The sequence below is a fragment of the Brienomyrus brachyistius genome, chromosome 13, assembly GCF_023856365.1.
Source record: "Brienomyrus brachyistius isolate T26 chromosome 13, BBRACH_0.4, whole genome shotgun sequence".
NCBI lineage: Eukaryota > Metazoa > Chordata > Actinopteri > Osteoglossiformes > Mormyridae > Brienomyrus > Brienomyrus brachyistius.
The window spans coordinates 23702484-23728550 of NC_064545.1; the positions used below are offsets into that span (position 1 = coordinate 23702484).

At 45.3% G+C, this 26067-nt stretch overlaps 2 protein-coding genes across 3 annotated transcripts in view; both read left to right on the plus strand.

Moving 5' to 3' along the window:
- The first annotated feature begins 620 nt into the window (after positions 1-620).
- On the plus strand, positions 621-12616 carry n4bp1 (nedd4 binding protein 1). The gene is made up of 7 exons (XM_048973039.1): positions 621-1519; positions 3954-5476; positions 9620-9750; positions 9854-9950; positions 10040-10147; positions 10432-10533; positions 10737-12616. Exons 1-7 carry the CDS (start codon positions 1220-1222, stop codon positions 11050-11052), a joined length of 2577 nt encoding a protein of 858 aa, XP_048828996.1. The 5' UTR covers positions 621-1219; the 3' UTR covers positions 11053-12616.
- Positions 12617-17518: 4902 nt separating this feature from the next.
- siah1 (siah E3 ubiquitin protein ligase 1) overlaps positions 17519-26067 on the plus strand; it is a 15289-nt gene continuing 6740 nt past the window's right edge. The window contains exon 1 of one of the 2 annotated variants that reach the window (XM_048972669.1): positions 17519-17675. The gene's annotated coding sequence lies outside the window, so the exon portion shown is untranslated. Of the gene's footprint in view, positions 17676-25814 lie in introns of those variants that run through there. The other variant, XM_048972668.1, reaches the window with a different exon arrangement.

Here is a 26067-nt window from a genome sequence, read left to right on the forward strand (position 1 = left end):
ATATATTGCAGTTCCCAGGATAGCTGCTTCCTAGGCATTTAAAGATTTTACACTAACAACCTGTCTGCCTGATGCAACAGCAGTAATTGTCTAAGTGGAGAAAAGTGAAACGACTATAAATGGAGGAAAACAGATGTTACAGCGAGTGCAGAATTTGTTTTGAAATACTGTATATGACATATTTGGACACATAATCTATAAACAGGAATGCGAACTATTAAATCGTAGATTTACAAATGAGAATTATTGAATTCAGGAATTGTAACACCACAATAGTGATTTATGCCACTTGATTTCGGTAACATCGGCGCACGCTTTGTCCGAATGTACACTCACATAGCATCACGTATATTATTTGTTGTCGTCTGGAGGAGCTCTTGCACAAAGTACCGGGAACAGAATGTTATTTCCGTTTAAATGACGTTTTCCCGTATTACCGCTAGGGGAGAGAAAGCATCTGTGTCACGTGTGTATTGTATTGAAAACAAGTAAAATAGTAGTTTTAACTGCAAAAAAAATGGTGGAATGTGGTGTATTTTTTTATTTTATTCATATACGAAAATGAATACGAAACAAATGAGTTCTATACCTGATTTTAATGTGCATAGTTGAATGGCCACAGAGGCAGTTTATTGTCATTTTTGATACTCCGTGGTTAATCTGTTATATTTCATGTACCGACTCATTTCTCAACAGATTATTCTGGTGAGGTAGCCGGGGGGCGTGATATCTAATCCGTCGTTTTCATTATCCCAAACCCAAAACCTAACTATCTTCTTGCCGCTTATATATTCATGACGTGAAAACAAATATTTGAATCTTAATAATAGTACATTTCAAATGCAGAACATTAAAATTAATGTATTTATTTGGCAAACTACCTACCATCCATATCAAAAGGTTTTGAAAGCTTATCATCGTACATGACAATTATAATCAAATCTGCTGAATTTCAAATTGTTATCACTAACCACACGCGCAGTGGAGGCGCACCGCCGTCGAGTCTTGATGACGTCGCGGGACTTTCCTCTAGCTCCGCGGTTGTCACGGATGTGGATGTTGTCGCGAAATAGGGTTACTGCAATAAAACAAGCGCAGAAGGGGGAAGAAAGCGGCGTGTTAATCATGAAGGGGGTCAGCGATTCGTATGTCACTGCGTATTTTGAAAGATAAACAGCCAGCTTTCCGGTAATTGACAGACCGAGAGAGCCCGAGCAGAATGTCAACAACGCGGCCCCTTCTTGGTATGGTTACCGAGGTAACCTGCTCAGAATCCCCCGGCGGCAGGCTGTCCGCCGCCGGCCACCAACCGCGGGACGCGTTGACGGAGGACGAGTTCGCAGTTCCCGAGGACAAGCAGGAAGAGTTGAAGTGTGTCAGGTGTAGGGTGGAGCAGGTTTTTAGGGTGACTTTTACCATCATCGGCCTCTTGGACCCCACTGTAGCCCACGGGAGCAAAGCATCCCGGCAGATATGGCTGCAGCTCAAAGGAAAGCAGGACGACGTCTCCCGGGCCAAGGTAAGCGGCCCGCCGGGTGCCGGAAAGCAACGTTCGGCTCGGTGTTACAGGGAAACACCGGCAGCCTCACTCTCTCTGTTACGTACTGCGACACAGCGACCCGGTATGCGGTGGTCGCCTTGACCTAAGCCGTCTCCCGTTTTGAGGTTTAGACTTAGGATATTCCTCTTTCCCGTGTTAAACTTGAGGTTTTACCGTGGGCGTGCCCGGTTCCACGGACCGATGCGACGTTACGGGGCCGATAAGGGACGGGCCGTGAAATGTAGGCGCCCGGGCCGATTCATTTGCCCAAGTATTGCGTGACTCTGGAATACCCCGGGATGGAGACGGCTCATTATCTGTGACTAATCTCTGTGAACTAAACAGCAGCTCATGAGTTGTTCCTGAAAAGGCTCTTGTGTAACCAAGAGTTGGAGTCAAGCTTTGTGTCCCGCCTGTTTAGAAGTGTTTGATGACAGTGCTCAGATCTTCACTTTGGTGGAGTGCCCCTTTACTCGTGATTAAAGCTATGTATAAAAGCACTGCTTCCTATGCTGTGTCCTGGGCACTATGCTGTTATCCCCCTGTTTTATCTCTTCCTCATAGTTATTCCTTTTCAGCTTCTGATGGCTGTGTCTACAGCTGGTCCTCGTGCAGACAGGTGTACTTTCTTGTGGGTTGAGGATCACCAGATTTACATTATCATTGGTTCCCTGTGCTGTCCTCTACTTTGTGCCAAAGCACTTTTGCCTTAAACATCCAGGGTTGGGGCTCAAAGCCAGCTTCAGCTGTGTATGTATTTGGAGTTTCCTCTAGATCTGCTGGTTTCGTCCATCAAAGACTAATTGGGACCTTTGAATTTCCCAGAGTGTCTGTATGCCTGAGTCTGCCCTGTGACAGACAGTTCAGTTGGAATAATAGGCTGGCAGCAGACCTACCCCCTGCATATGCAGTAGTTGGAAGATGGAGCTACTGTTAGTATCATTTCCCAATGAGAATAGATGTAATCTTTGTAAAAATGTTTCCCCTGTACAGAGTCCACAGTGATTGCTTAATCTTACTGGAGGAGTTCCAAAAAGAAAACATTTTTAAAACTTTAGGTCATTGTATCGATTGTTCTTTTTCCGCTGTGTTGTAAAGCCTGTAATGTTTGTCTTCCTTCGGATTTCTGAGGGTTTCAGGAGAGCCTCCCTGTTTTTTTAGGACTTCCTGATACGGGGTAGCCCTTCAGCCGAGGGTCGCGTGAACGAGTTCAGCCACGTGTTGTCTGGTGCCTCCCTGACCTCCTGCGTCGTTACCTGAACATTGAGGATTACAGGCAGATGGGACATTAGGGGATTTTCCAATACCTCGTGCTGTTGTGCCCCAGTGACACTGCGTACCTGATCTCCGAAAGAATGGACCCGGTATCTCCGTTGGTGTGAAACAGGATGGGGGAGGGGGGGGGTGATATTCAAAACAGGCGAAAGCACTGGTTTCGTGTAAAGAGTTTGCATGCTTTGGGCGAGCACTGTGAGTCACCCGGTGTTTAGTTTACCTGCTGGGTGCAGTCAGCAGTCGTTCTTGTGATAAGGATCACGTGGGCTAGAAGACACAGTCAGCTGAGCTGTCAGGGTGACACCAGCAATCGGATCAGTGGCAGGAGGCTGGGTGGCTAAAAGTAGCCCAATTAACATTGAGGGTGAGTCTGGGATGATTGGTCAGGAGATTCCTTGGGTTGGAGCCGCGGTGCATTCTATTGGCCAGCTGTGGTGATCATCCTTGTAATGTTACAAAGGTGGCCTCACTCAGAAGTAGTCAGTAGTTTGAAAACCGTTTATTCAGAGGCTCAAGAAACTAAGTAAAATAAAAGGTTCCAACAGACGCCAAAGTCCCACAAAGGTTTCCCCCTTTAATCTATTTTTGGCACGTTGTGTCGATCATATGATACGAAACCAACCAGTTAGCATGTTAGCATGATGCTTTCACCAAAAAAATGACACATGGGCAGAATGATCAAGGATTCAAAACCTTTGTCATTTGTATAAGTACTTTATTGACTGGGACAAAGAGGTTTCATAGATCTTGGACCTAGAGAGCATTCTTAGTCTAGATCTCAAGTCGGACTCAGTGTACGCTAGGATGAGTACAGAAGGGGAGGAGGAACCCCTGCCCCAGTAATAGGAAGAAATCTGTAAGCCTTATTATGATGCATGATGGTTAATCAGAAATATAACCCTCCTTAACGCTGTCATTCGTAAGTTCTATCCTTTAATATATGACGTAGCATTAAGAAGGCTTCGGGAAACGTACCCAGATTATTGTGCATCGTGGTTAGTATATCCCCTAATCACAAATGATCAGTCTTCAGATTATTATTATGAGTTTCCGATGGCCACAGTTGACGAGGACTGTGTGTCAGAGCGGTGCCACAAGGGCCTTCCCTCCCTAACCCTGTGCCCTCCTGCCCTTGTAGGAATATGTGAAGGGATTGTGTGACCCGGAGCTGCAGCAGGTGGAGCACTACCCGCCGGACATGCACTGCATCTTCGTGGGGGCCCAGGGGCTCTTCCTGGACCGGCTGCTGCGCGACACCAGCGCCGAGGTGGCGGTGCAGGAGCTGGGCCGGCTGCGGCTGCTGGGCCGCCAGGAGGCTGTCGTCATGGCGCAGAGTCGCGTGCAGCAGTTCGTGTGCCTGTTCCGAGAGAAGCGCGGCGTGCCCGGCGACCGGGAGCCTGCCGTCAAGCGCGCATTCAGGGCCTTCGTGGAGGAGCGGGCCGACAAGTACACCATGGAGCTGCTGCTGCTCCCCAGCGCCCTGAAGGAGGAGTTGCTGGGTCTGGCTCAAAGCCCCACGCCCACAGCACGCACCCCAGTTCCTGGTGTGGAAGCCCGGCAACCCCTCCCCATCCTGCCAGAGCAGGACCGCTCCCAGACCAGCACGCCCGTCACCGACCTCTCACACCGCATCCTGGACGCCACGTTTGAGGACAAGGCGGTGGGACTGAGCTCGGAGGCCGTGCTAAACCCGCGCACCTCGCACAAGAGGCGCTCCTCGGAAAGCGAGTCCCGGGACTCCAAGAGGCAGTACTCGCTAGAGAGGAAAGACGAGGAGCTGGAGACGGACTGGTGCTGCATAATTGGCGACAGCCGCAGCAGGACTCCCGCCTCCGTGGCCAGCCCCGCGTCCGAGAAGGACGTGGTGGTCCTGGACCCCAGCGAGCCATCGGACGACGTGGACGGCGTGAGCCCGGAGACTAACTTCAAGTGCCTGGTGAACTTCTTCAAAACCATGGGGTACCCGCAGGATGTGGTGGAGCGGGTGGTCCGCGAGACAGACCAAAGAGAGGACACATTCCTGCTGCTGGAGCGAATCGTAGAAGAGAGCCATCGGTCCCAAACAGGGGACCCACGTACCACCAGCCACCACTCCTCGTCTGCCTCCTCCTCCTCCTCCTCCTCCTCCTCCTCCTTCTGCAGGAGCAGGGATAAAGAGAGGCCACAGAGTAGACTTTTCTATGAATTTAAATCTAAAGAAAACATCCAGCCCGCCAGTAACTGCGTGGGCCCAAGGGCTCCGTGCACTGGCAGCAGTGTCCAGCAGAGGGCGACGTTGAGGAGGAGCGGCAGTGCGCAGGGAGAGGTGATCATCATTGACGGCGAGGGCCCTGACAAGCCAAAGACTGCTGGGCAGCAGGTCCTGGCTAAGGCTGACTATCTGTCTCGGGGCAGCGCCCATCCCATGGGGGCTGTGCGGGTGGAGACCCTGACCCCACTGCAGAGCGCCTCGGAGCGCCCCAGCTGCTCCTACCAGCCCCCCTGCAGGGTGCTGCCCTCGCCCACGAGCCGCACAGAGCTGCCCCCGAAAGCTGTGCCCCTCACCGGCGTGTCCCGCTTCCAGCAGTCACTGCGCACGCCGTACAGGCTGACGCTGCAGAACGAGCCGGGGCGCCGAGACCTGCGGCACGTGGTCATCGACGGGAGCAACGTGGCCATGGCGTGAGTGCAGCGCTGATTTCGACACCGTGACGATACGCTGTGCAGTGCACAGGCTTGGGGTCCATTCCTGAATGCATTAATCAATTCCAGTCCAAATCAGGAAATGGAACTGGAGTTGGAATTTAAAATCGCCCTGAAATTCGAATTCAATTCCAATTCTGTTCCCCATAGTTTTCCCCAACTCCGGTTCCATTTCCGGAATCGGACTGGAGTTGATGGATGCAGAATGGCCACAACCCTGGTAGTTTATGGTATCAGGAGGCCGTCTAACCCTGACCGTGAGCATTACCTTATCCGCCAGCCTCACACAGCACCGTGAAGGATCAGTTTATGGCGAAATCACAGCTCGTTCAAGCTTTCTCATGTTCTGGGGACGTGCGGTTAAATGACACCCCAGAAAGGCTCTGCGACTTTTCAGGGCCGTTTTCCCACCTGAGTGCCTGGCGTATCTGGGAACTGACCTAAAAGGGATTTCTGGGCCCCGGTGCACTGCCAGTTAGCCGTGAGTGGGGATGGAGCTGGTGCGGTAATGCTATGCGCAGGTGACGGGTGGGTGGAGCTGCAGGGAGGTGACCGGGGGGGGGGGGGCTGGCGGGGGCTTCCTACTTAGTCAGACTCAGACCGTACTCTGATTCACGGCTTCCTGTGCTCTGATTTTAAGCAGCAACTTTAGTGTTTCTCAGCGCTTTCGGCTTTCATGTTATTATTTCAGTCTTTCGATGATTTCCTGGAAGTGGCAGCTGTGGGGGCTGTGAGATGTGTTGCGGGGGGGTTGGTGCTGGGGGTGGATTGCGTGGTCAAAGTGGCAAGGTTTGTTCCATTTCACACATGCATAAAGGCACCTTCATAAGCAGTTTCATGATATTCAGTATAATCACATAACCCCACTATATGCAACAGTAGGGATTATGTTTGGTGTCTTTAACTGATGGTGATATTTTGTCTGTTTGTGATCATTTTTTTAAATGTCCTTCCTGGCTGAAATTCCTATTCTCCTGCATCACAGCTGTCACCTACCAGCTGTGTAACTTTATTTATTTTTTGTGAGTTTTATTCCTGTTTTCCACATGTGACACCTTGGGTCTCTGTAGATTTCCTCTAATTTGTTAGTTAAATCAGAAAGAAATTTTCCACACCATTTGTTTCGTTATTTGTGGAATTTAAAGAAAAATACAAAAAAAAAAAAAAAAAATATGAGAGATCAAAGTTTTGAAGTGAAGGTGATTTTCCTAAACACTTGAGTGCTGGTGGTGGTTGGCAACACATCCTGTTTGAAATCACTTTCTCCACATGAGGGAAGTTCCCTTTCACCTTGTAAACTTCCCAATCTGACACCAGTCTAGTTTTAACTGGTATCTTTCTGTCAATCTCTCAGTACTTTCCAATTTTATCCTTACTTAAGATTCTCATAATGTTTCCAGTTTCTGTTAAGTTTAGGTCTGTTTTATTTTTCTTTTCAGTCAGAGAAACTAATCTCCGGTCGCCTTTGCTTTTCTGCTAGGACTTTTCGAAAGGCACGAATGCCGTTGTCAGTAATATCTTTTCCAGTTACGGTCCTGCTGGGCTGGAGCTTAGTTCTTACTTCCATTGTGTATTTTGGTAGAATAAAAAAATTATGCTCATCTCAGTTATCTTTTGTGGTTTTCAGGGTGTAGTTGGTTTGTTGAATTTTGTATTCTGCTGGGTGTATTTGATTTGGTATTTTGCAACTATTTTGGACTCTGCTGGGCCCGGGCAGATCAGTCTGAGTATTTTGTACTCTGCTGGGCCCGGGCAGATCAGTCTGAGTATTTTGTACTCTGCTGGGCCCAGGCAGATCAGTCTGAGTATTTTGTACTCTGCTGGGCCCGGGCAGTTCAGTCTGAGTATTTTGTACTCTGCTGGGCCCGGGCAGTTCAGTCTGAGTATTTTGTACTCTGCTGGGCCCGGGCAGTTCAGTCTGAGTATTTTGTACTCTGCTGGGCCCGGGCAGTTCAGTCTGAGTATTTTGTACTCTGCTGGGCCCGGGCAGTTCAGTCTGAGTATTTTGTACTCTGCTGGGCCCGGACAGATCAGTCTGGGTATTTTTTACTCTGCTGGGCCCGGGCAGATCAATCTGAGTATTTTTTACTCTGCTGGGCCCGGGCAGATCAATCTGAGTATTTTGTACTCTGCTGGGCCCGGGCAGATCAGTCTGGGTATTTTGTACTCTGCTGGGCCCGGACAGATCAGTCTGGGTATTTTGTACTCTGCTGGGCCCGGACAGTTCAGTCTGAGTATTTTGTACTCTGCTGGGCCCGGACAGATCAGTCTGGGTATTTTGTACTCTGCTGGGCCCGGACAGTTCAGTCTGAGTATTTTGTATTCTGCTGGGCCCGGACAGATCAGTCTGGGTATTTTGTACTCTGCTGGGCCCGGGCAGATCAGTCTGGGTATTTTGTACTCTGCTGGGCCCGGGCAGATCAGTCTGGGTATTTTGTACTCTGCTGGGCCCGGGCAGATCAATCTGAGTATTTTGTACTCTGCTGGGCCCGGACAGATCAGTCTGGGTATTTTGTACTCTGCTGGGCCCGGACAGTTCAGTCTGGGTATTTTGTACTCTGCTGGGCCCGGACAGTTCAGTCTGGGTATTTTGTACTCTGCTGGGCCCGGACAGATCAGTCTGGGTATTTTGTACTCTGCTGGGCCCGGACAGTTCAGTCTGGGTATTTTGTACTCTGCTGGGCCCGGACAGATCAGTCTGAGTATTTTGTACTCTGCTGGGCCCGGACAGATCAGTCTGAGTATTTTGTACTCTGCTGGGCCCGGACAGTTCAGTCTGGGTATTTTGTACTCTGCTGGGCCCGGACAGATCAGTCTGGGTATTTTGTACTCTGCTGGGCCCGGGCAGATCAATCTGAGTATTTTGTACTCTGCTGGGCCCGGACAGATCAGTCTGGGTATTTTGTACTCTGCTGGGCCCGGACAGTTCAGTCTGGGTATTTTGTACTCTGCTGGGCCCGGACAGTTCAGTCTGAGTATTTTGTACTCTGCCGGGCCCGGACAGTTCAGTCTGGGTATTTTGTACTCTGCTGGGCCCGGACAGATCAGTCTGAGTATTTTGTACTCTGCTGGGCCCGAACAGATCAGTCTGAGTATTTTGTACTCCGCTTGGGCCTGGTCAGTATGAGGACGACTAGGGAGAATGTTGCAAATGGACCTGAGGCTGTGCTCAGCAGCTGTCTGCACGTATGTTCAGCTTGGGGCCACATTCCTCTGTTTCTCTCAGTTGCAGTCAGCTCAGGCGAATGAGGGCGCAGCCGGCCAGCATCTTCGGGACCCTGCCCTGCCGCAGTGGAGTGCTGAACTTTCTTGCCCTGCCAGTCAGAGCATAATCTGGGGGCGAAGTAGAAGACATTTTATGTTTAGTTTGTTAATTTAGTCACCGGCAAAAGCTTAGTCATGTTGTCATTCTCGTGGGCGTCTGTGAGTGCTTTTTAGTTCAAAGTGCAATGCGGACAAAGGACCTGTCTTCACCTGCATTGAATCAGTGAAGAACAATGTTTTCCAGGACCTTTGCAAAGGTCATCTGTTTCGAGCAGAGCCGTGACTCAATCAGAGACCATCTAGAGATTAATCTGATGAAGACCGAGAAGTGGTGGGGTCCGGCGTAGACGTCCCCAACAGTCTGGCTTTCATCACTGCTTACAAGCACGGTGCTTCATTACACTCAGATTAGCATGTGTGGGTAAAATACTGATCAGATCCTAGAGGAACATGCATCCATCATACAGTATGATGGGACTATCCTGATGTATCGGGCCAGTAGTGTGGTCTCCGTTGTAATCACAGTTAAAGGTTTCCGAGTTGATTTGAGCTTAATCAAAACTTTATTTGCCAATGGCAGAGTTAGACGTACACGTCCATTGAATTTCTTGCACGGTTCCCTCAGCTTAAAAACGACAAACATGAAAAATTAAACAGATAAAGAAATAAACAAGGTGTTTGCATGATAGATAAATCAGGTGCTTTGAGGGTAAGAGACAGTTGGGGGTGCTGTGGTTTAATAGTCGAGTCTGTGACATTGGGGTAGGAGTGTAAGGTCTTACGATTCCGGGGGTTGGTGAGATCTGTCCCCGTTAGCTTATGCCCCCTGGAGTCTGACCCTGGCGTCTGCCTCCTCAGGCATGGGCTGCATCGCTTCTTCTCCTGTCGTGGCATTGCCCTCGCAGTGGAGACCTTCTGGAAGATGGGGCACAGAGAGATCACCGTCTTCGTCCCGCAGTGGAGGCAGAAGAAAGACCCCAACATCACAGGTAAGCTACAGGAGCACCTGTGGAGGGGGGTGGGGGGTGTTTATAATGCTTAACCAAGAGCATCCAGATTAAGGGTGTTCTTGGCCTCCGTGTCTCACCACAGAGCAGCACTTCCTGAGTCAGCTGGAGGACCTGAGGCTGCTGTCGTTCACACCCTCCAGGGAGGTTGCTGGACAGAGGATCTCCTCCCACGATGACCGGTACGTCCCGCTGCTCTCGCATCGCCTGGGCCCTGTGGCCTCTCTCCCCGCTGCTCTCGCTCAGCCTCACGTCCACATCCCCTTTCCAGGTTCCTGCTCCACCTCGCTGAGAAGACGGGAGGAGTCATTGTCACCAATGACAACATGCGGGACTTTGTGGACACGTCGGAAGCGTGGCGAAGAATCGTTCAGGAGAGGTGAGAAGCGACAGCTGGCGGCGCCGTACATACATACATATGTGACCTCATGACCCTACAGTGGCAAGTTCAGATCACAGGATGGGGCCTGCAGTTGTACCCTTGAGTGGAGTAATTAACCTGAGTCGCTCCTCTTTAATGTCTGAGTAATAATAACTAAAATAGTCCTTGGTAAAAGAAAAGCGGAGAAACAAAATGACAGTTGAAAAGGGGAGCGGTCACGCACATCGTCGCCCCCTAGGGGCCTGGGGTCTATGTGTGACGTGTGTGTCCTGTCTCTGCAGGCTGCTGCAGTTCACCTTTGTAGAAGATCACTTCATGCTCCCAGACGACCCGCTGGGAAAACACGGCCCGCGGATCGAGGACTTCCTGCGCAAGGATTTCAGGTGTGCCTATGTGTGTATGGGAGCCATCTGGTGTTTTGGGTGTGTGGTGTGTCTACCTGGGGGGGGGGGGCATGGAATTTTACCCAGGTTATGACCCTGTGTTTTTAACCACTGCAATACCTGCTGCCCGCTTTTATATGAACGTGCAGTGTGAGGCTGCATGCGGAACCTCAACACTCACCAGCCCTTGTCTATCTGTCTAGTTATACCCCAGTTACGATTTCAACAAGGCCAGACCTGCGGGCAACCCCCCCAGTGTATACAAAATCCAGCCCTCGCCCCTCCATCACCGCCCAGATGAGGCCGACATCCCAGTGGCCTCACACCGGCCCCCCTGGGTGGTACCCACCGCGGCCGTCCCCCTCGCCCCCGCCCCAGCGGTCGGCCACCGAGACCGCGGACCTGAAGAGGAAGCTCTACGACATTTTCCCAGATCAGAAGCAGCGCATCGACCGCATCCTGGTGGAGAATCCCTACATGCGGGACCTGAACGCACTGTCAGGCCTCCTGCTGGGCTGACTGCATCCAGGGAACTGTGGGGAATGGCCTCGTGTAACAAAGACCACGTAATGCGGCCCATCTCATCCCATCCTACTGCGGGACACTTCTCAGTGCGCTCCCGCCATCACTGCAAAGTTTATCTGCCTCTCCCGGGACTGCACCCACTTTAGCGTTCGTCTCCCCAAGAATCGGTTTTGGTGATTGTTCATCTTCCATGCAGGCTGGCTCGCGGCCAAGTTGCAGAGGAGCCCTCCGTGAGTTGTGTCCATGTTCTGAGCTGAGTTGGTAGTCAGGATCTGATCATTGAAACTCTTCAAGTGTTAAGTATTAAGGATGAAAAAAAAGTTACCTTGACCACTGTCGCATTTATTTTGAAACTGTCCATTCTAAATTAGGAAAAGATACCGTATCAAACTTGAAGTGATTCTTACCTGTGTTTTCAACAGGAGTGGGGTTATTTCATTTCTTATTGTCTTTGAAATAAACATTATGAAATCAGATTCACATTTGTACATAGAATGCATTTTCCGTATTTGTGGAGATATATATAAAAAAATGTAGTGTTGTGAAAAATCGACATTGCGTTTAAGAGCCAGTGGGGAGCGAGAATGTTTGAGATCCCCCCTTTCTGTCTGCCTGTTGAATCTTACCCTGGAATAGGGCAGGGCCAGTGAAACTAGGGAATGCCCTCCTTTCTCTCTGTGCCAGACTCCAATCCTGTGTTTGGCTCAGCTCCCAGGAACGCCCACAATGACAGGCTCTGCCAGGACTCCGATGCCAGAAGGTTATGCTGCGATGTCGCTCCTTCCATTTAAAAGTTGTTTGCCACCTAGCAGCCTTGCAGCCTGAGACAGCTGTTCAGCCCTCATGTGAGAGTCGTCCGTACATAATTATCTAAAAAGAGTGAGAATTTGCCAGTGAAACAGATGAAAGGGATGTATTTAAGTATGTAATGCCTTTAAAACGTTTTCTCCAGTTAGCATACTGCTCAGCGGCCACAAACACTCTTCTCTTGAGTTCCCGCCCCACCCCACTTTACCAGCACAACACCTATGAAGTCACTCGGCCCAGGGTTTAGCAACTGATCCATTCTTCTATATTTCTAGTTCCTCAGTTCCATTGAGTTACCACCAGGGGGAGACGTGCACCGCAAAATGAGCCTTACAGACCTGTTGATATTGCTGTTCTGACATTTGACTTGCCTGATAAGACAAACGCAGACATCGTTGTTGTATCGCTGTGACTGATTCTTTTGGGACAAGGGTTACGCCTGTGTTTAGCTGTAACATACTGCTGTTTCTGAACATTTCTGGGAGTTTTTGTTTTTTTAAAGATGCGGGTAAAAATACAAGGAAAGTAAAGTTTCAGTCTCTGTTATGCTATATTCTGTTTATCTGTATTTAAAGACATCGAGACTAGTCCCTTGGCTAGTGTTCTGTTTAATTTTATAACAATGGAAGGATTTACGTTGTGAATGATGAAAATGAGAAGACGAGGTTGAATATATCGCAGCGATTCGACAAGATGGAGTCGAAGTGGTTTTGTATGGAGTTATTAAAAGATATGTTTTTAAATCTTGAAACTTTTAAGTTTGTTTTTGTGGAGATAAATCCTCTTGTTGGTCTGAGGACTGTAGGATGTGTGTTTGCTAAGTGGGGGGTGTAAAATTTGCACCCACAAAAGCGGAAGAAACTAACAAGTGAAAACATGCAAATCAAGATGTTTTTATGTATCAACTGTCATTTAATCTATGGAATGTTTGGTCTTCGTGTGATATTATTGGGGAGACCAAACTGGGCATGCTATTAATAATAATATTAATAATTGATACTTCATTGATCCCCATGGGAAAATTCTCTTTATGCCTCCCCCAATTTGCTCTTTGTAGAGTACGCTGGCTGTGAAGGGCAGCCACCTGTTACGGCACCCAGGGAGCTGGGGGTTAAGGGTCTTCTAATCACAAGCACACAGGCTTAGCTCACTGAGCCAGGTGCTGCCCCCTACTGGAAGAAACTGAAGATCCTTGGTGACATAGCAGTGATTGCCTACATCAGGGATGGGCGATTTTATCCAGAGAGGCCTGTTGGGTATAAGATTGCCCACCTCTGGCCTATAGGTTTGTTCCACTGAAGATGAACCAGACTCTCACCTGTTTGCTCAGGTGCTCCCTCTATTGTTCTGCCTATGGAACTCGCCTCTTGCTAGGTGGTCGGACCCGCAGACAGGTTGCTCTGCAGAAATCTTTATTTTTCAGGCGGATCTCAATGATGTTGAACTAAGCCTAAATAAGTGAAAACTGAGAGTAGCTGCATCATTGGCTGATAAATCACTCTGTCATTATTTAAACTCCTGAGGGAATTTCCAAGGACGTAGTTCATTCGTGTCTGTTACTGCTGGTCTTTTTTTGTTAAAAATTATAATCAGTGTTTGGATTGGATACCTCTGGTCCCTTAACAACAGAAACAAGATTATCACACTCTAGCTGTTAATGTAATTTCCCATTGTAAGTAATTACCTGAATCTCATAAGGAGACCATAACACAGTATCTATCTGGTGGTTATTGCTTCCAAATGAAAAAGGATTTTTTTTTTTAATCTGGGGCAATAAGCACTTAACTTATAAACTAAATTGCAAAGTGTCCAATTTTGTTTACATTCATATTTTTGATCTTTCAATTCTAATCTATAAAATGATTTTCTTTTCAGTAATCCTGTTGCTACTCCTTAATATTTACCATAAATTCCTTCCTCGCTTGACCTCTCTAATACTGCACACAAACATACCAGTCAAAACATTCCCTTCCAGTCCCCTACTTTCTGACTCATCTAGGCAAGCACAGCCAATGATTAGAAATAATTAGCCAGCTGAACCAGCTTGGGGTCACTGCCAAGTGTGAGTGGGCACAGAGTGGGGATGCCTTGCCAACTGTGTGTTTGCTCGTTGCCAGCATAGGGTAGGAGGCGGCAGGACCCAGTTTTGCTGCCTTAAATCGGAGCAGAGCTGTGATGTGGAAGCAGCAGGCAGCCGCCAGCAGTCATTCCACCAATCAGGATTCTGCATGCTGCTGTGTTGCTTATTAATCTGATTTATTTATTTTGAATGAATAAATCCCATGAATGAGGGCATATGAAACTACATTTCTAATCACACTTCAAATAACCAGGCAAATTGGCATTGTTCTGGTTTGTTTGTTTTAATATAAATGCCAAGGCTGACATTTATCCACTGCCGTAGAAGCTGAAAGAAGGCTGAACCAGGCTGGGAATATTTGTATTCCTATCCCATGACCACGTCATTAATCAAATTTTGACTGAAAGACTGGTTACAATGGAGAACTTGTAACACATCTCCTGTCCCACACCTTCTCGGTTATCTAGTTTTCAGACAGCAAAATACTTTATTGTCCACAGGGAAGTGCTCAAGTACTCTCATTGTCCCAAGAGTGCCTCATTTCCAACACAAATTCTACCTTCCACCACCCCCATTTGTGTACATAACCAGGCTTGCAATGTCCTTGTTGACCTCCTCCTATTCCGTCGCAGAATTACCGAGTCACAGGGTCATACTCTTCCTTTAAGCCTGGGCTTTACTTCCCTCTGAATCCAAAATGCCTGTGGCAATTCTTCTGGGCACATTAATTATTTAGAGCATTAAACTGAAAGAAAACACTCACAAGCATCTGAGCTTCACATTGTGGATTCAGGTCATTTGCACGATGAACAGGTTGCTCTATATTGTTTTGATTTGTGATTTAAAGAAAAACAAAACATGACGGTCTTAAGTAAGTCAAAATGTTTCAGGCGCCATGAGGTTTGCCGGCATCGCAGCCACAGAACTGGCATAGTTCTGTGATAGTTGAACAAATCACTAGGAAGTGTGGAAATTAAAGATATAGATCAATTCACACAGAGGCTGACTGTGGGAGGCACAGACTCATGCAAACAAGGTGGGACCAGGCTTGAATGAACGGTCCAAGGTTCGTCGGGTGAACTGCATGATGTAATCCCCTTCATGGGTTCTTTAGCTCCCTCTGCTGTCAAAAATTAATACAACAGCTTGAATAACCTCGGATACCTAATGATTCTTCTATTTGCCATTTGTTCCGGTAGTGGTACACAGGAATTCTTTGACTTGTACTTGTCTCATCCTGCTTTCTATTTATTTTAGCCTTGGGATTCAACCCAATATCCTGGTAAGGGTCATACACCACCCTACAACTGTAATCTATCACACTAAGTGATTTCAGAAAGTGCTCTATGCAGTACATACTGGGTTTGCAGTATGTACTTAATTATTTCTTATACAGTTACTGGCACATACATATACAAGGATACTAGACAAAACATGTGCATTTATATGCTGTGATAACTCCTTCTCTTTATCATCTATTTCTCAACCGTTTATACATCATCTGCTACCTACTAAGACTGTCAAGTGTGAAGCAGCACTTCTCCGTAAGGAGCTTTCGCTCTCTAGACTTGCACTTGTGCCTCTGGCCAGTATGGCTAAACCACAGTCTGAGAATGTATGAAATCAGCTTTTTTAAGACCAGCTGTGACTTAATTTCCTGCAACAGGCTAGCCAGGCGAAATCTCTTTCTCGCTTAGGTAACAGTGCGCTAATGTGATCGGCTGTGAAGAAACATATAATGAAGTATATAAGGGTGGCATGATGGTGCAGTGCCAAGGTTCATGTTTACACCAATGTGGGCAGGGACGGATTACGGACCGGGCCAGCGGGGCCGCTGCCCAGGGGCCCTCGGGGTGCAGGGGGCCCATGGGGCCCTTAGCCCAAAACAATTTGCAATGTTTATCAACAATGTATTTTCGTTTGTCTATTTTAGAGGGCCTACATTCTTTGATCCTCTGCCTACAAGGGCCCCTGACCATATAGGGAGGGCGTTTGGCTGCCAAGGGCCCTTGAATTGTGGTGGTTGTGGTGGTGGGGGGCCCTCGCGAACGTTTTGCCCAGGGGCCACACAACCCATAATCCGTCCCTGAATGTGGGTGGACCTTTAATGTTCCCCCCATGTCATCGTGGGGTTTCCTCTGGGTACTCCAGTTTCCCCCCACAGTCCAAAAACATGCTGAGGTTAATTGGAGCTACCAAACTGCCTGAAGGTGTGCATGTGTCCTACAATGAGTAGGTGTTCCATCCTGGGTTGTTCCCTGCCTTGAGGCCTTATCCTCCAGGACAGGCTCCGGACCCCCCGCGACCCTAAATAGGATAAGTGGTTGGATGGATGGATGCATGAGGTCTTTGTCTCATGAAACAAATATCCTCCAAATCCAATGCGATCCGAACACAAGTAATCAATTTATGACATCATCAATGATACACAAGTGAGATCCTAGACAGAGGCCCAGTCTGAAAAATTAGCTTTGTTGAATGTTCGGTTCGCCAGAACAGTAACGGCCAACAGCTGGCTTGGGACATGCAGCACCAGACATGAATCAGGATGACGCTTTGGTTCGAACTCATGCTTCAGGCCTTTTCATCACGTTTAGCTTCACTTGTGTGAAATTCAATAACTCAGACATTCCATAGCCCCAGGAGAATATGTCATTATCTTCTCACATTTTAATTACTTTTTTTGTAAGCACCCAGGACAAGATGAAACATAAATGTAAAAAAGGGATCTTGACACAGCCATACATCCACTCCTTTGCAGATCAAAAAGGCTTAACATTAGAAAGTGGGAATGCAGATAGTAAATGAAATGTTTAAAAACAAATTAGCTCTTGGTTCATGAATGGGACACTTCAAGCCCCTTGTCAATCTTCTGCTGTTAACATATCATAAAGAATTAGGGGTTGTGAACAACTATATTGTGTGACTGCTGGATTTCCGTTTTGCAGCCAGGACTGCATGAATTCAATGAGGTATCGCGTTAGTTTTCAGGGACCTGAAACCATTCTATCATAGGGAATCCTACCCTACAAGTCACTTTGATGCCGACAGAACTAATATCATGGGCACTTCTCCATACCATAGTCCATGGGCATCTTAAGTAACATGCCACCTTGCACACTATCTGCCGACGCTGTGTAACCATACCCACATACTCGAATAGACAAAGAGACTCTGGTAGTTCACGTTGTGAGGATCCATGGATAGGTCATGAGCCTCGTGGTTTTCAGCATGTTAATAATTAACTAAGTTTTAAATAGATATTCCGACAATGGAAAATGCAGAATTTGTAAGGCGGCCTATAGAATCCAGGCATTTCTCAGATAAGTCAGTTTTAACAGAAATTGCAGCAGTTTACAATTGAGAAACGTGTACGATTACAGCAGAACAGGACGATCATTTCACTATCCTGCCGTTCAGACTGGTTGTCCTGATGAGGGTCACAGCACGTATACATGCATTTTTTCATTCAACATTCAGTTGCACTGCTAAAGAATATGCCCTTGCTTGTCAGTTCGTGCCACGGGGGTTAAGTTAGAAAAGGTGCCGGTGACTTCGCATGTCCTGCAGCGCGCGCCCCCTCACGCGGAAAAGACTCTCGACGGCCGTGCGCGCGAGACCGATAGTGACGGCGGCGGTGTCTAAGGGGTGAATGTCGAAACCGAAATACGAAACGAGCGAAGGGTGAAGTGTAATCCTCGCCGAAACGAACACTAACACGGTTTTCGAGGTAAGCCTGGGCCTCTTGTTTGTGTATTTTGTCAAGTCGACGTGTCAGAAAAACACGAGACAGCGTTGCGTTTCCACCGAGAACAAGCGGGCTACATTGCTAGCCGCTCTGCTAAATGCCTGCTTGTGTATGGCTGAACAGCTAAAGTCCGACTCTGTAGCTATAATTCATTACAGTGATAAGTAAAAAATTAACCCACCCATAGGTCAGAATTAAAGATTCGTTTTGTACTGTATCGGTGACTCTCAGAGTTCATGAGTTTGCGAGCTGGTTGACTGACGAGGTTGCTAGCTTGCTAAGCAGTCGTATAAGTGACTCTGGGGGATCTCGGTACCCTTCTGGATTTCGCTGGTGAATAATTATCTGGATGGTGTTGGTGGTCACAGATAAGGTCAGTGTGAGGTACTGTGATGCTGGGCTTTCGCTATACAGCTCCTTCCGTCTGTGCCGGACTATACTCATAGAAAAGCCCCTTCCCTGTTTTCCAACAGCGGCCTATGTAACCATGGGCTGCAACGCGCTTGGAAACGTGTATGAATTGACTACTTACTGTACGCCCGGTACTGGTACAGATTTTAAAGCGCATTTAAAGACTAATTGCATAATTTCAGTGCGAAATGTTGAACGGCAGAACAAGATTTCAGAGATTCTTTAACTATTGTAGTTTATGCAGAATGTACGTGCATCTGTCTGCAGCGAAGGCTCATTTGTGTGCTGGATCCCGGAGCTTGTTGTAGTTATAAAAAGCCGACTAGCTGGAGAAACCGATAGTTTCGTGCCTGCATTGTTTACTAGATACAATGAACCCCGAAAGTAATGTTACCGGTGCTACGTTTCACCACGTACAGCATCCACTTTGTGAAGACCATATAATACCTTGGGCTGGCAGTGTGCTTGCTAGGTAATTTCCTCAACCCCGGTTAGAAAACCTCATTGTTGCACCGACTGCTCTTGCCGGCTGTTTTGATTTTTCTATGCTCATTACCAACATGGCGGATGAAGTAAAATTCTGCGTGTGTGGTGTATGGTATAAGTTTAGGGGAAGTTCTTAATAAAACTTACAAATATCATGTAATAGTTAGTGTTTACAATTATTTTTTTAGTGCTACTGGAATGCATACTGGGAACGCTGTAGCGTAATGAAATTGCCAAATACTAGTATAACTGGAAATAATTTAGTTCGTTAACACTGATCATTAGGTTCAGTTTGAGTTATTGATCGGTGCTGGTTGATAGTCTCATCTAGATTGACTGCTACCTCTTGAACACCAGCATCACTCACAGAAACGGACTGAGCAAAACTAAGATATCTGTCTTGACAAGGTCAAAAAAGATTAGATTGGTGGGTGAAAACCTGATCTGCATTAGTCATTGTTTAAATATAACAAGTCCTATTTTCTTCTGTGATGCTTGCCCATATATAATATTTTCCTTTGTGGGTGGAATTAAGAAACAATTAAAGCAATTACAGTGTATAGCTAGTGATTTAATTTCCGCATACAGTGACTGTCCATTACATTGGAAACGTAGTTGCAAACGAGGAAGATGGTGGCGCAGGAGGTAGTGCTATTGTTCGGCAACTGGAGGGTTGCAAGTTCGATCCCTGGTTCCTCTTGACCCCATTGAAGTGTCCTTGAGTGAATCGATGGCAGGTTGGCAAGTGCAAAGTGCTGTATATATTAGGAGCTTCAGTTGATGTTCACGTTAAAACCCAGAATGGGGAAGAAAGGTAATTTAAGTGATTTTGAACATGGCATGGTTGTTGGTGCCCGATGGACTGGTATGAGTATTTTAGAAACTGTTGATCTACTGCAATTATCCCATACAACAATCTCTAGGGTTTACAGAGAATGGGCCAAAAAGAAAAAACAACTTCTGGTCAATGGTGGTTCTCTGGGCAAAAATGCCTTGTTGGTGGCAGAGGTCAGAGAAGAATGGCCAGACTGCTTAAAGCTGATAGAAAAGCAACAGTAATTCCAAATAACCACTTGGTACAACCAAGGTATGCAGAAGAGCATCTCTGAATGCACAGCACACCAAACCTTGAAGCAGATGGGCTTCAGCAGGAGAGGACCACACCAGCACCACTCCTGTCAGATAAGAACAGAAACTGAGGCTACAGTGGGCACAGGCTCACCAAAATTGGACAAAGGAATATTGGAAAGCACTGACGGTCAGATGAGTCTCAGTTTTGGCTGCGATATTCAGATGGTCGGGTCAGAAATTGGCGTAACATGAAAGCGTGGATCCATCCTGCCTTTTATGAACAGTTCAGGCTGCTGGTGGTGTAATGGTGTGGGGGATATTTTCTAGGCACACTTTCGGTCCCTAAGTACTAACTGAGCGTCATTTAAATGCTACAGCCTACCTGAGTATTGTTGCTGACCATGTCCATCACTTTATGACCACAGCGTACCCACCCAGGATAACATGCCTTGTCACAAAGCTCATATCTCTGGTTTCTTGAACATGACGGTTCACTGTACTCAGATGGCCTTTACAGTCATCAGACATCAGATCTCAATCCAGTTGACCACCTGTGGGATGTGGTGGTTCGGCAGATTCACATAATGAAGGTGCAGCCAACAAATCTGCAGTGATGTCGTCATGTCAGCATGGACCAAGGTCACTGAGGAAAGTTTCAAGCACCTTTTTGAATCTGTGCCACAGACATTTAATGCAGTTCTGATGGCAAAAGGAGGTCCAGTCTGGAATTTGCCTGGTGTACCTACTAAAGTGGCCAGTGACTGTATATTTTATATTGCTGCAGTTCCAGAGTATGTGCATACATCTGTAAAACCGAAATTTGAATTTCTGGCACCACCTGGAATGCCTGTTTCCCTGGACTTGATAAAAGGCCCGATTGACAGTTTTGGTGACTGAAGATGGTGACGTTCACTTGGCAGTCCTTTCTGTCTGCCTGTGCTGCATGCTGTGCTAGCCTTCTGAATCACCCAGAGAGCTTTTATTGACCTCAGAGTGAAACTGTTCTTGTGACTCTTGGGCATAGTATAATATTGGTTGCTTCATAAATGAGCCACTGAAACTATAGAGTTGTGTTCAAAAGTAAAATATCTGTTCTTTGAAACTCCTGGGAATATTGTGAAGTGCAATGGCCTGAAATAAAACTCCAAGATTATTGCTCTTACAGGAATGATAAAATATACTTAATTCCAGGATCTATTTCAGTTCTAAACTTAATTTAGGAATGATTATTTTGATAGGCAAATATTCCAGTGAATGAATCAGGGCAAGCAAAAGCACTGCAACAACATGGCCATCTGTGCCAAGGATTTGTATATGAGAATCAATTGGAGGTTTAGACAAATATCCTGATTTATCATTTTGACTTATTGGTTTACAAGTTGTTTAAGGCATTGATATGTAAGAAAAGTACTTTATTAAAACATGACTCTTCTGATTACTGCTTTCATTGTATTTCAGATTTTTATTGTTGTCACTCATGACTCTTAAAATAAATAAATGGGTTGAGATGGCCTATATTGAAATTGTTCCTGAATCTACTGGGGAGGAACCCACATTCCAAATTCAGGCAACCTAGCTCATCTTGTTTTCATTTTGCAGCTTGTGTGTGCATTTTGTGGAACTTCTGTAACCTTTGAAATGAATCGAGGTGACTCCTATACAAACCTATTATAGTGCTTCATTTGGGGGGACCCACATACTTAATTTGCTGTATCTAGTACATCTTGTTACGTAGCTGAACTTATAACTAATTCAGCCTGTGGACTTTCAGTTGTCGTCAGGTTCATTTATACGAAACACAGTTATCAAATCATCACATGTTTAATTGTATCCCTTTGTAGAGGTCATGTATCTACACTTATCTTGCATTGTCTGAGAGGGAAAGACACACACCCCTAATGATTTGAGGTAAATTAAAGCTGTTACTTAATTTGCCTGGAAACTGGCAAGTTTGTAAGTTATGCTATAAGCCCCAGAGGTACCCTGTCCACTCTGGCTGAAAGTGATTTGAAACAATTTAAAATTGGTAATTAGTTTTGAACAGCCTCCAACAATTTCATGTAAAAATGTCAGTCTTGTCAGATGAAAAAGTATTTTTTTCCTTTCAGTTTTATAAATGTCCTTCATCTAGTTCTACATTTCTTATAGCTCACAGCCATATATGTGTTGGATGTATATTAAATATATACATTTTAATTCTTATCTGCTTCTCTGATTCTGATATCCAACTGCGTGAGGAAATTTAAATCTCATTATGAAGTGTTTGGCATTGTTGTTTGTTGTGTCTTTTTGTGTGTATTAAAGACGTACTAAACATTTTAAGAGGTCTTTTGCAATTCCCTCAGTGATGGGTGTCCTAATTAAAGTTAACTGCAGGACTCGTCATTTGCCTTACGCTGATCATGAGTACATTGTGCTGTGTTGTGCAGTACCGAATACATTTATATTGAATATATTTACAATTTTACAACCTTCCCTGTTATGGTGCCTTTTAGTTTGTGGAAGGATAAGTAGAAATTTTTCCTAAAAAGCAAAAGACAGTTTTATTGATGAAAAATGCATGTTAAGTGTTATAAACTTTATTAATCTACAAAGACGAATGATTGTAAAATTGTAATCCAAAATTGCAAAGTTGTAATGTTATGTTTTTTTTTTAGCATTTTCAGTGATCTAGGAATGTTTCTGTATACGTACGGTCATTTTGTAGTAAAAAAGAGAAGGCTTTTTGAAACAGTGATGAGTTTGGCTGCTTGTTTAGTGGAAGGGATGGAATTACAGTCTGTTACCTTTTGACTGTGGTTGGTGTGACATGTCTTGTGAGCAAGAATCCTGTGCTGGGGGTTGGGGCTGGGTATCGCCACTGGTTTTCCGAATTTATTCAATTCGGATTCATAAAGGTCTTGAATTGATTCATATGATACCTTTCAGTTTGATTCAGTATCAGTTGTCGCCCGAAACTTGTAATCTGTATAAATTTGACATATCCTAATGTTTATTAAATTCTGTGAGCTGAGCACGCGACAGGATACTGTTTTCGAACGTAAACCAATGAAGTGAAGGTGAAGAAAGGGACAGTTCAGCAGCCACAGAATCTTTTAAAAGATGAGATATTGTGGATAAACAAGGTAAAAAGATGTCTGTGGTATGGCGGTACTTTTTGCAATTTTAACTTTATTCAACATGGATATGCTGAATTTATAGATTACTAACTATTGGATATCTCTATATGCCTCAATAATATTTTTGGCACAATATTAATCTGCATATCAAAGAGTGGGTGTATGTAAACATCCGCATAGTACCGAAAAGCTGGCATACTGACAAAATTTTAAAACCCGTTATCTAAAACCCTCTAATCACGTTGCATTTGTCAGCACGTTTGTCTCTTCACTCAACTTGCAACAGCAGCTGCAACTTATTTGACACATGCTATTAGTAGTTGGATATAGATTAGTCTTTGTTTTATAGATAGCACAATATTAAATTCAAATATTCCAAATAATCACGATGTGACATCGTGCAGCCCTACCTTCTGTGGAGTAGCTCCCTCCATATTTATCTGTGTTTACCTGCCAGATCTCATTGTGCAAGGCAGGGCAGGCAAGACTAAGTGGGTTAAAGCTACAAAAATCCTCTGGAAAAGGCCACAAACTGTAAAAGGCATAGACTTTTAAAATATTTCTCTGGATTTTATGAATCAGCATCGGATTATGTAAATGAGATCGATTTGAATCAAGAATTTTTTATTTTTATTTTTTTAACCCAGCGCTACTGGAGGCCTTGAAGAGCCAGGTGTTTTGTGCCTTGTTATTTGGGGTAGGGAAAAGATGGTCTTGTTAATGCAAGGACTCGATTCTGACTAGAGAACATTTAATGAGGAAAGGATAGAGGGTTGCATAGTCAGCACTGCATAGGTGCAAATATAGAACAAAGCTGCACAGCGTTTGTTCTAGTATTTGCAGAATGACTATTTTTGCTACGTCACCAAGATCTAGTTCCTCAAACACTAGAACTTCTTGTGTGCATGTTTACCATATAGGTATAACCGTCTTTTGGTGAAGTATTTCTCAGTGTGACATGCCTCAATGCAAGTTTCTTTATTCTTTATTCTTCTGTATTATTACTAACGAGTTCTGTCTCGTAAAGCTATTTTTGAGGCGGCTGAATTGGTAAATCAGTAGATAACTTGTGAACCTTTACCAGCTTCTTTGTCTGGATGAACTGTGGCATTTTAAGTGCATGGGATGGTTATTCTTTTAGCCCATACCTTTTCCTTTCTTTTTAGAATGCATATTGCGGTACTTAGGTCAACTGCTGGGTTTTTACTTATGTCGGACTACTTTCTTTGTTTACTATTTTGAAAATATTCTCCTATCTTCCAAGTTACTTTTCTAGTTTTAATAATTAGGGTTTTCTCCAGTTTCTCCTTTTAATATTGTGTGACCAGTCTGGGCCTCACTGCTTTATGGATCAGTATTATCCCTGTATAAAAAGCAGAGGTGCCCGTTCAGAGACTAGGATCTGATTTCGGCTCTTGCAGAAAACCAGCTTTGTGTGAGACATTGGTACAAATTTAAGGCTGCAGTGTGGAAGTAATAACTGTAGCACTTGGTTTTCTTTCTCATTCATATTATTTTCATGCGGAGTTCAGAATATGAAAAAATGTGTTTCTCTCTCAGGAGTATCTTCGTTTTAGGCTCGGTGTCCTGAATGTCTCAGGACCCAGTCTAATTTTGTGTTCTCAGGGGCTATGGTTTAGCTTTAGTAGAGTTAACTGTTATAATCTAATTAGTCCAGGAGCTAGATCAGAGTTGAAAAGAATAACTCATTACAACTTGTCAGAATGACTTGCATTCCTTTCATAGCTATCTATTTATACACATAAACCATGCATTTATTTGGTGGGCTATAATATCTCTAGCAGTTTACATTTGTATACACAATTGGTTATCCATCTGCATTGTGTACTGCAGCTATCCTGTAGTGTTCTGTGGATACTTCTAAAGTGCAGGGTAGCTCAAGTGGTATACATTCCACATAAGCTCTTAATCACCTGATTGTTTCCAGACACCCACTGGTCTAACATTACTGTCATACTGTTACTATTATATCTAGGAATTAAGCCCATCAGGTTTTGGTGGTGGATTCTGGGTGGTCACTTGAAATTAGAACTTCTAGCCAGAAGTGAAGCTCTTGTATATCCATTGACGTGACATACTCTGTGTCTCTTTGGAGAGATGTGACAACAAATGACTGAATCCATGTTGTAATACCTCCTTTTTTATATACTGTTAAGTAGTAGGGAAAGATCATAAATTTCTTTGGAACCAATTACACTAGCATTTTAAGTTGTCTGGTATTGTCAAGTAAAATCCATTTGTAGATCTTTCATAGCATTGCTATGATCAGGAAGCATTGTCCTGCTTTCCACAACCCACAGTTTGTTCCCTGCTGGAATAGGTTGTTTTTAAATTGGGTGGGGCCACCAATGTGGTCTAAATGAATTACTTCAAGCAAAGTGGTGATGTCATAAGTTTGAGTTCCATTGTCATGGTGATGAATAGTCTACTTCCAGCCTTATGGTAATATTGTTGGAGAATAAGTTATATATTTAAGAAATATCCTTTTAAAGGACTGGCTTATTTGTATGTTGTATGGCTATGGTTGGAATGATAGCTTGGACTGTTTTCAGTCATATTAGGTATGGCTGTTGTCAGACAAGGGAGCCCTCTGGTATCATGTATTTCAGGATACGACTAGAGACTTTATCAAGCTTATTCATTTACTTTATTAGTGTAGAAAGTACTATATGGAGTCTAACACTTCTTGCATTAGAAGCCTCAAAGAAATCAAGCAATGGTACGTTACACATTTAAGTTACTGACCAGCATAACATCTTGGTGTCATTTGGCATTGCTTGGCTTTGTATGATTTCTTTGAGACTGGGTGGTGCTGTAGTTAAGGAAATCTGTACAGTTGTGGGCAGCTGCTTCTGCTCATGAAGGCGCAGCTGGAGCTTGTCTTATGCAAAACAGGCTCGCAGGCTCATGTCGCCCAATCCGTTTCATTTTCTGGGTTGCGGTGAAGGAGGCAGGCAGAGAGGTGGGGATAACTATAGGAGGTGGAGTCAGGAGGCGGTGTAATCTGAGATGGTCCGTCATACAGGGAGGACAGCGTTCCTTGGAGAGGGAGCGCCCTCATAGCTACAGTATAGAGGAGCTGAGCCTACGCTCTAGAGACGACTGTCTCTCCTGGGTTCTGCTGAGCGGATCATCTGGGGCTCTTGCACCGCGGTCTCTGGCTTGCCACAGAGTAGGTTTGTTCTCCAGAAGGATACAGAAGGCCATTATGGAAATATGTTTTTAGCACCATGGGCAAGGATTCATCCGGCTCGCAACAAATACTT

Excerpts from the sequence above, each read along its gene's own strand:
- n4bp1 (XM_048973039.1), top strand. The coding sequence starts at position 1,220 with ATGTCAACAACGCGGCCCCTTCTTGGTATGGTTACCGAGGTAACCTGC. Across the intron at positions 9,751-9,853 it reads GAAAGACCCCAACATCACAG|AGCAGCACTTCCTGAGTCAG; the intron begins GTAAGCTACAGG and ends GTCTCACCACAG. Across the intron at positions 9,951-10,039 it reads ATCTCCTCCCACGATGACCG|GTTCCTGCTCCACCTCGCTG; the intron begins GTACGTCCCGCT and ends TCCCCTTTCCAG.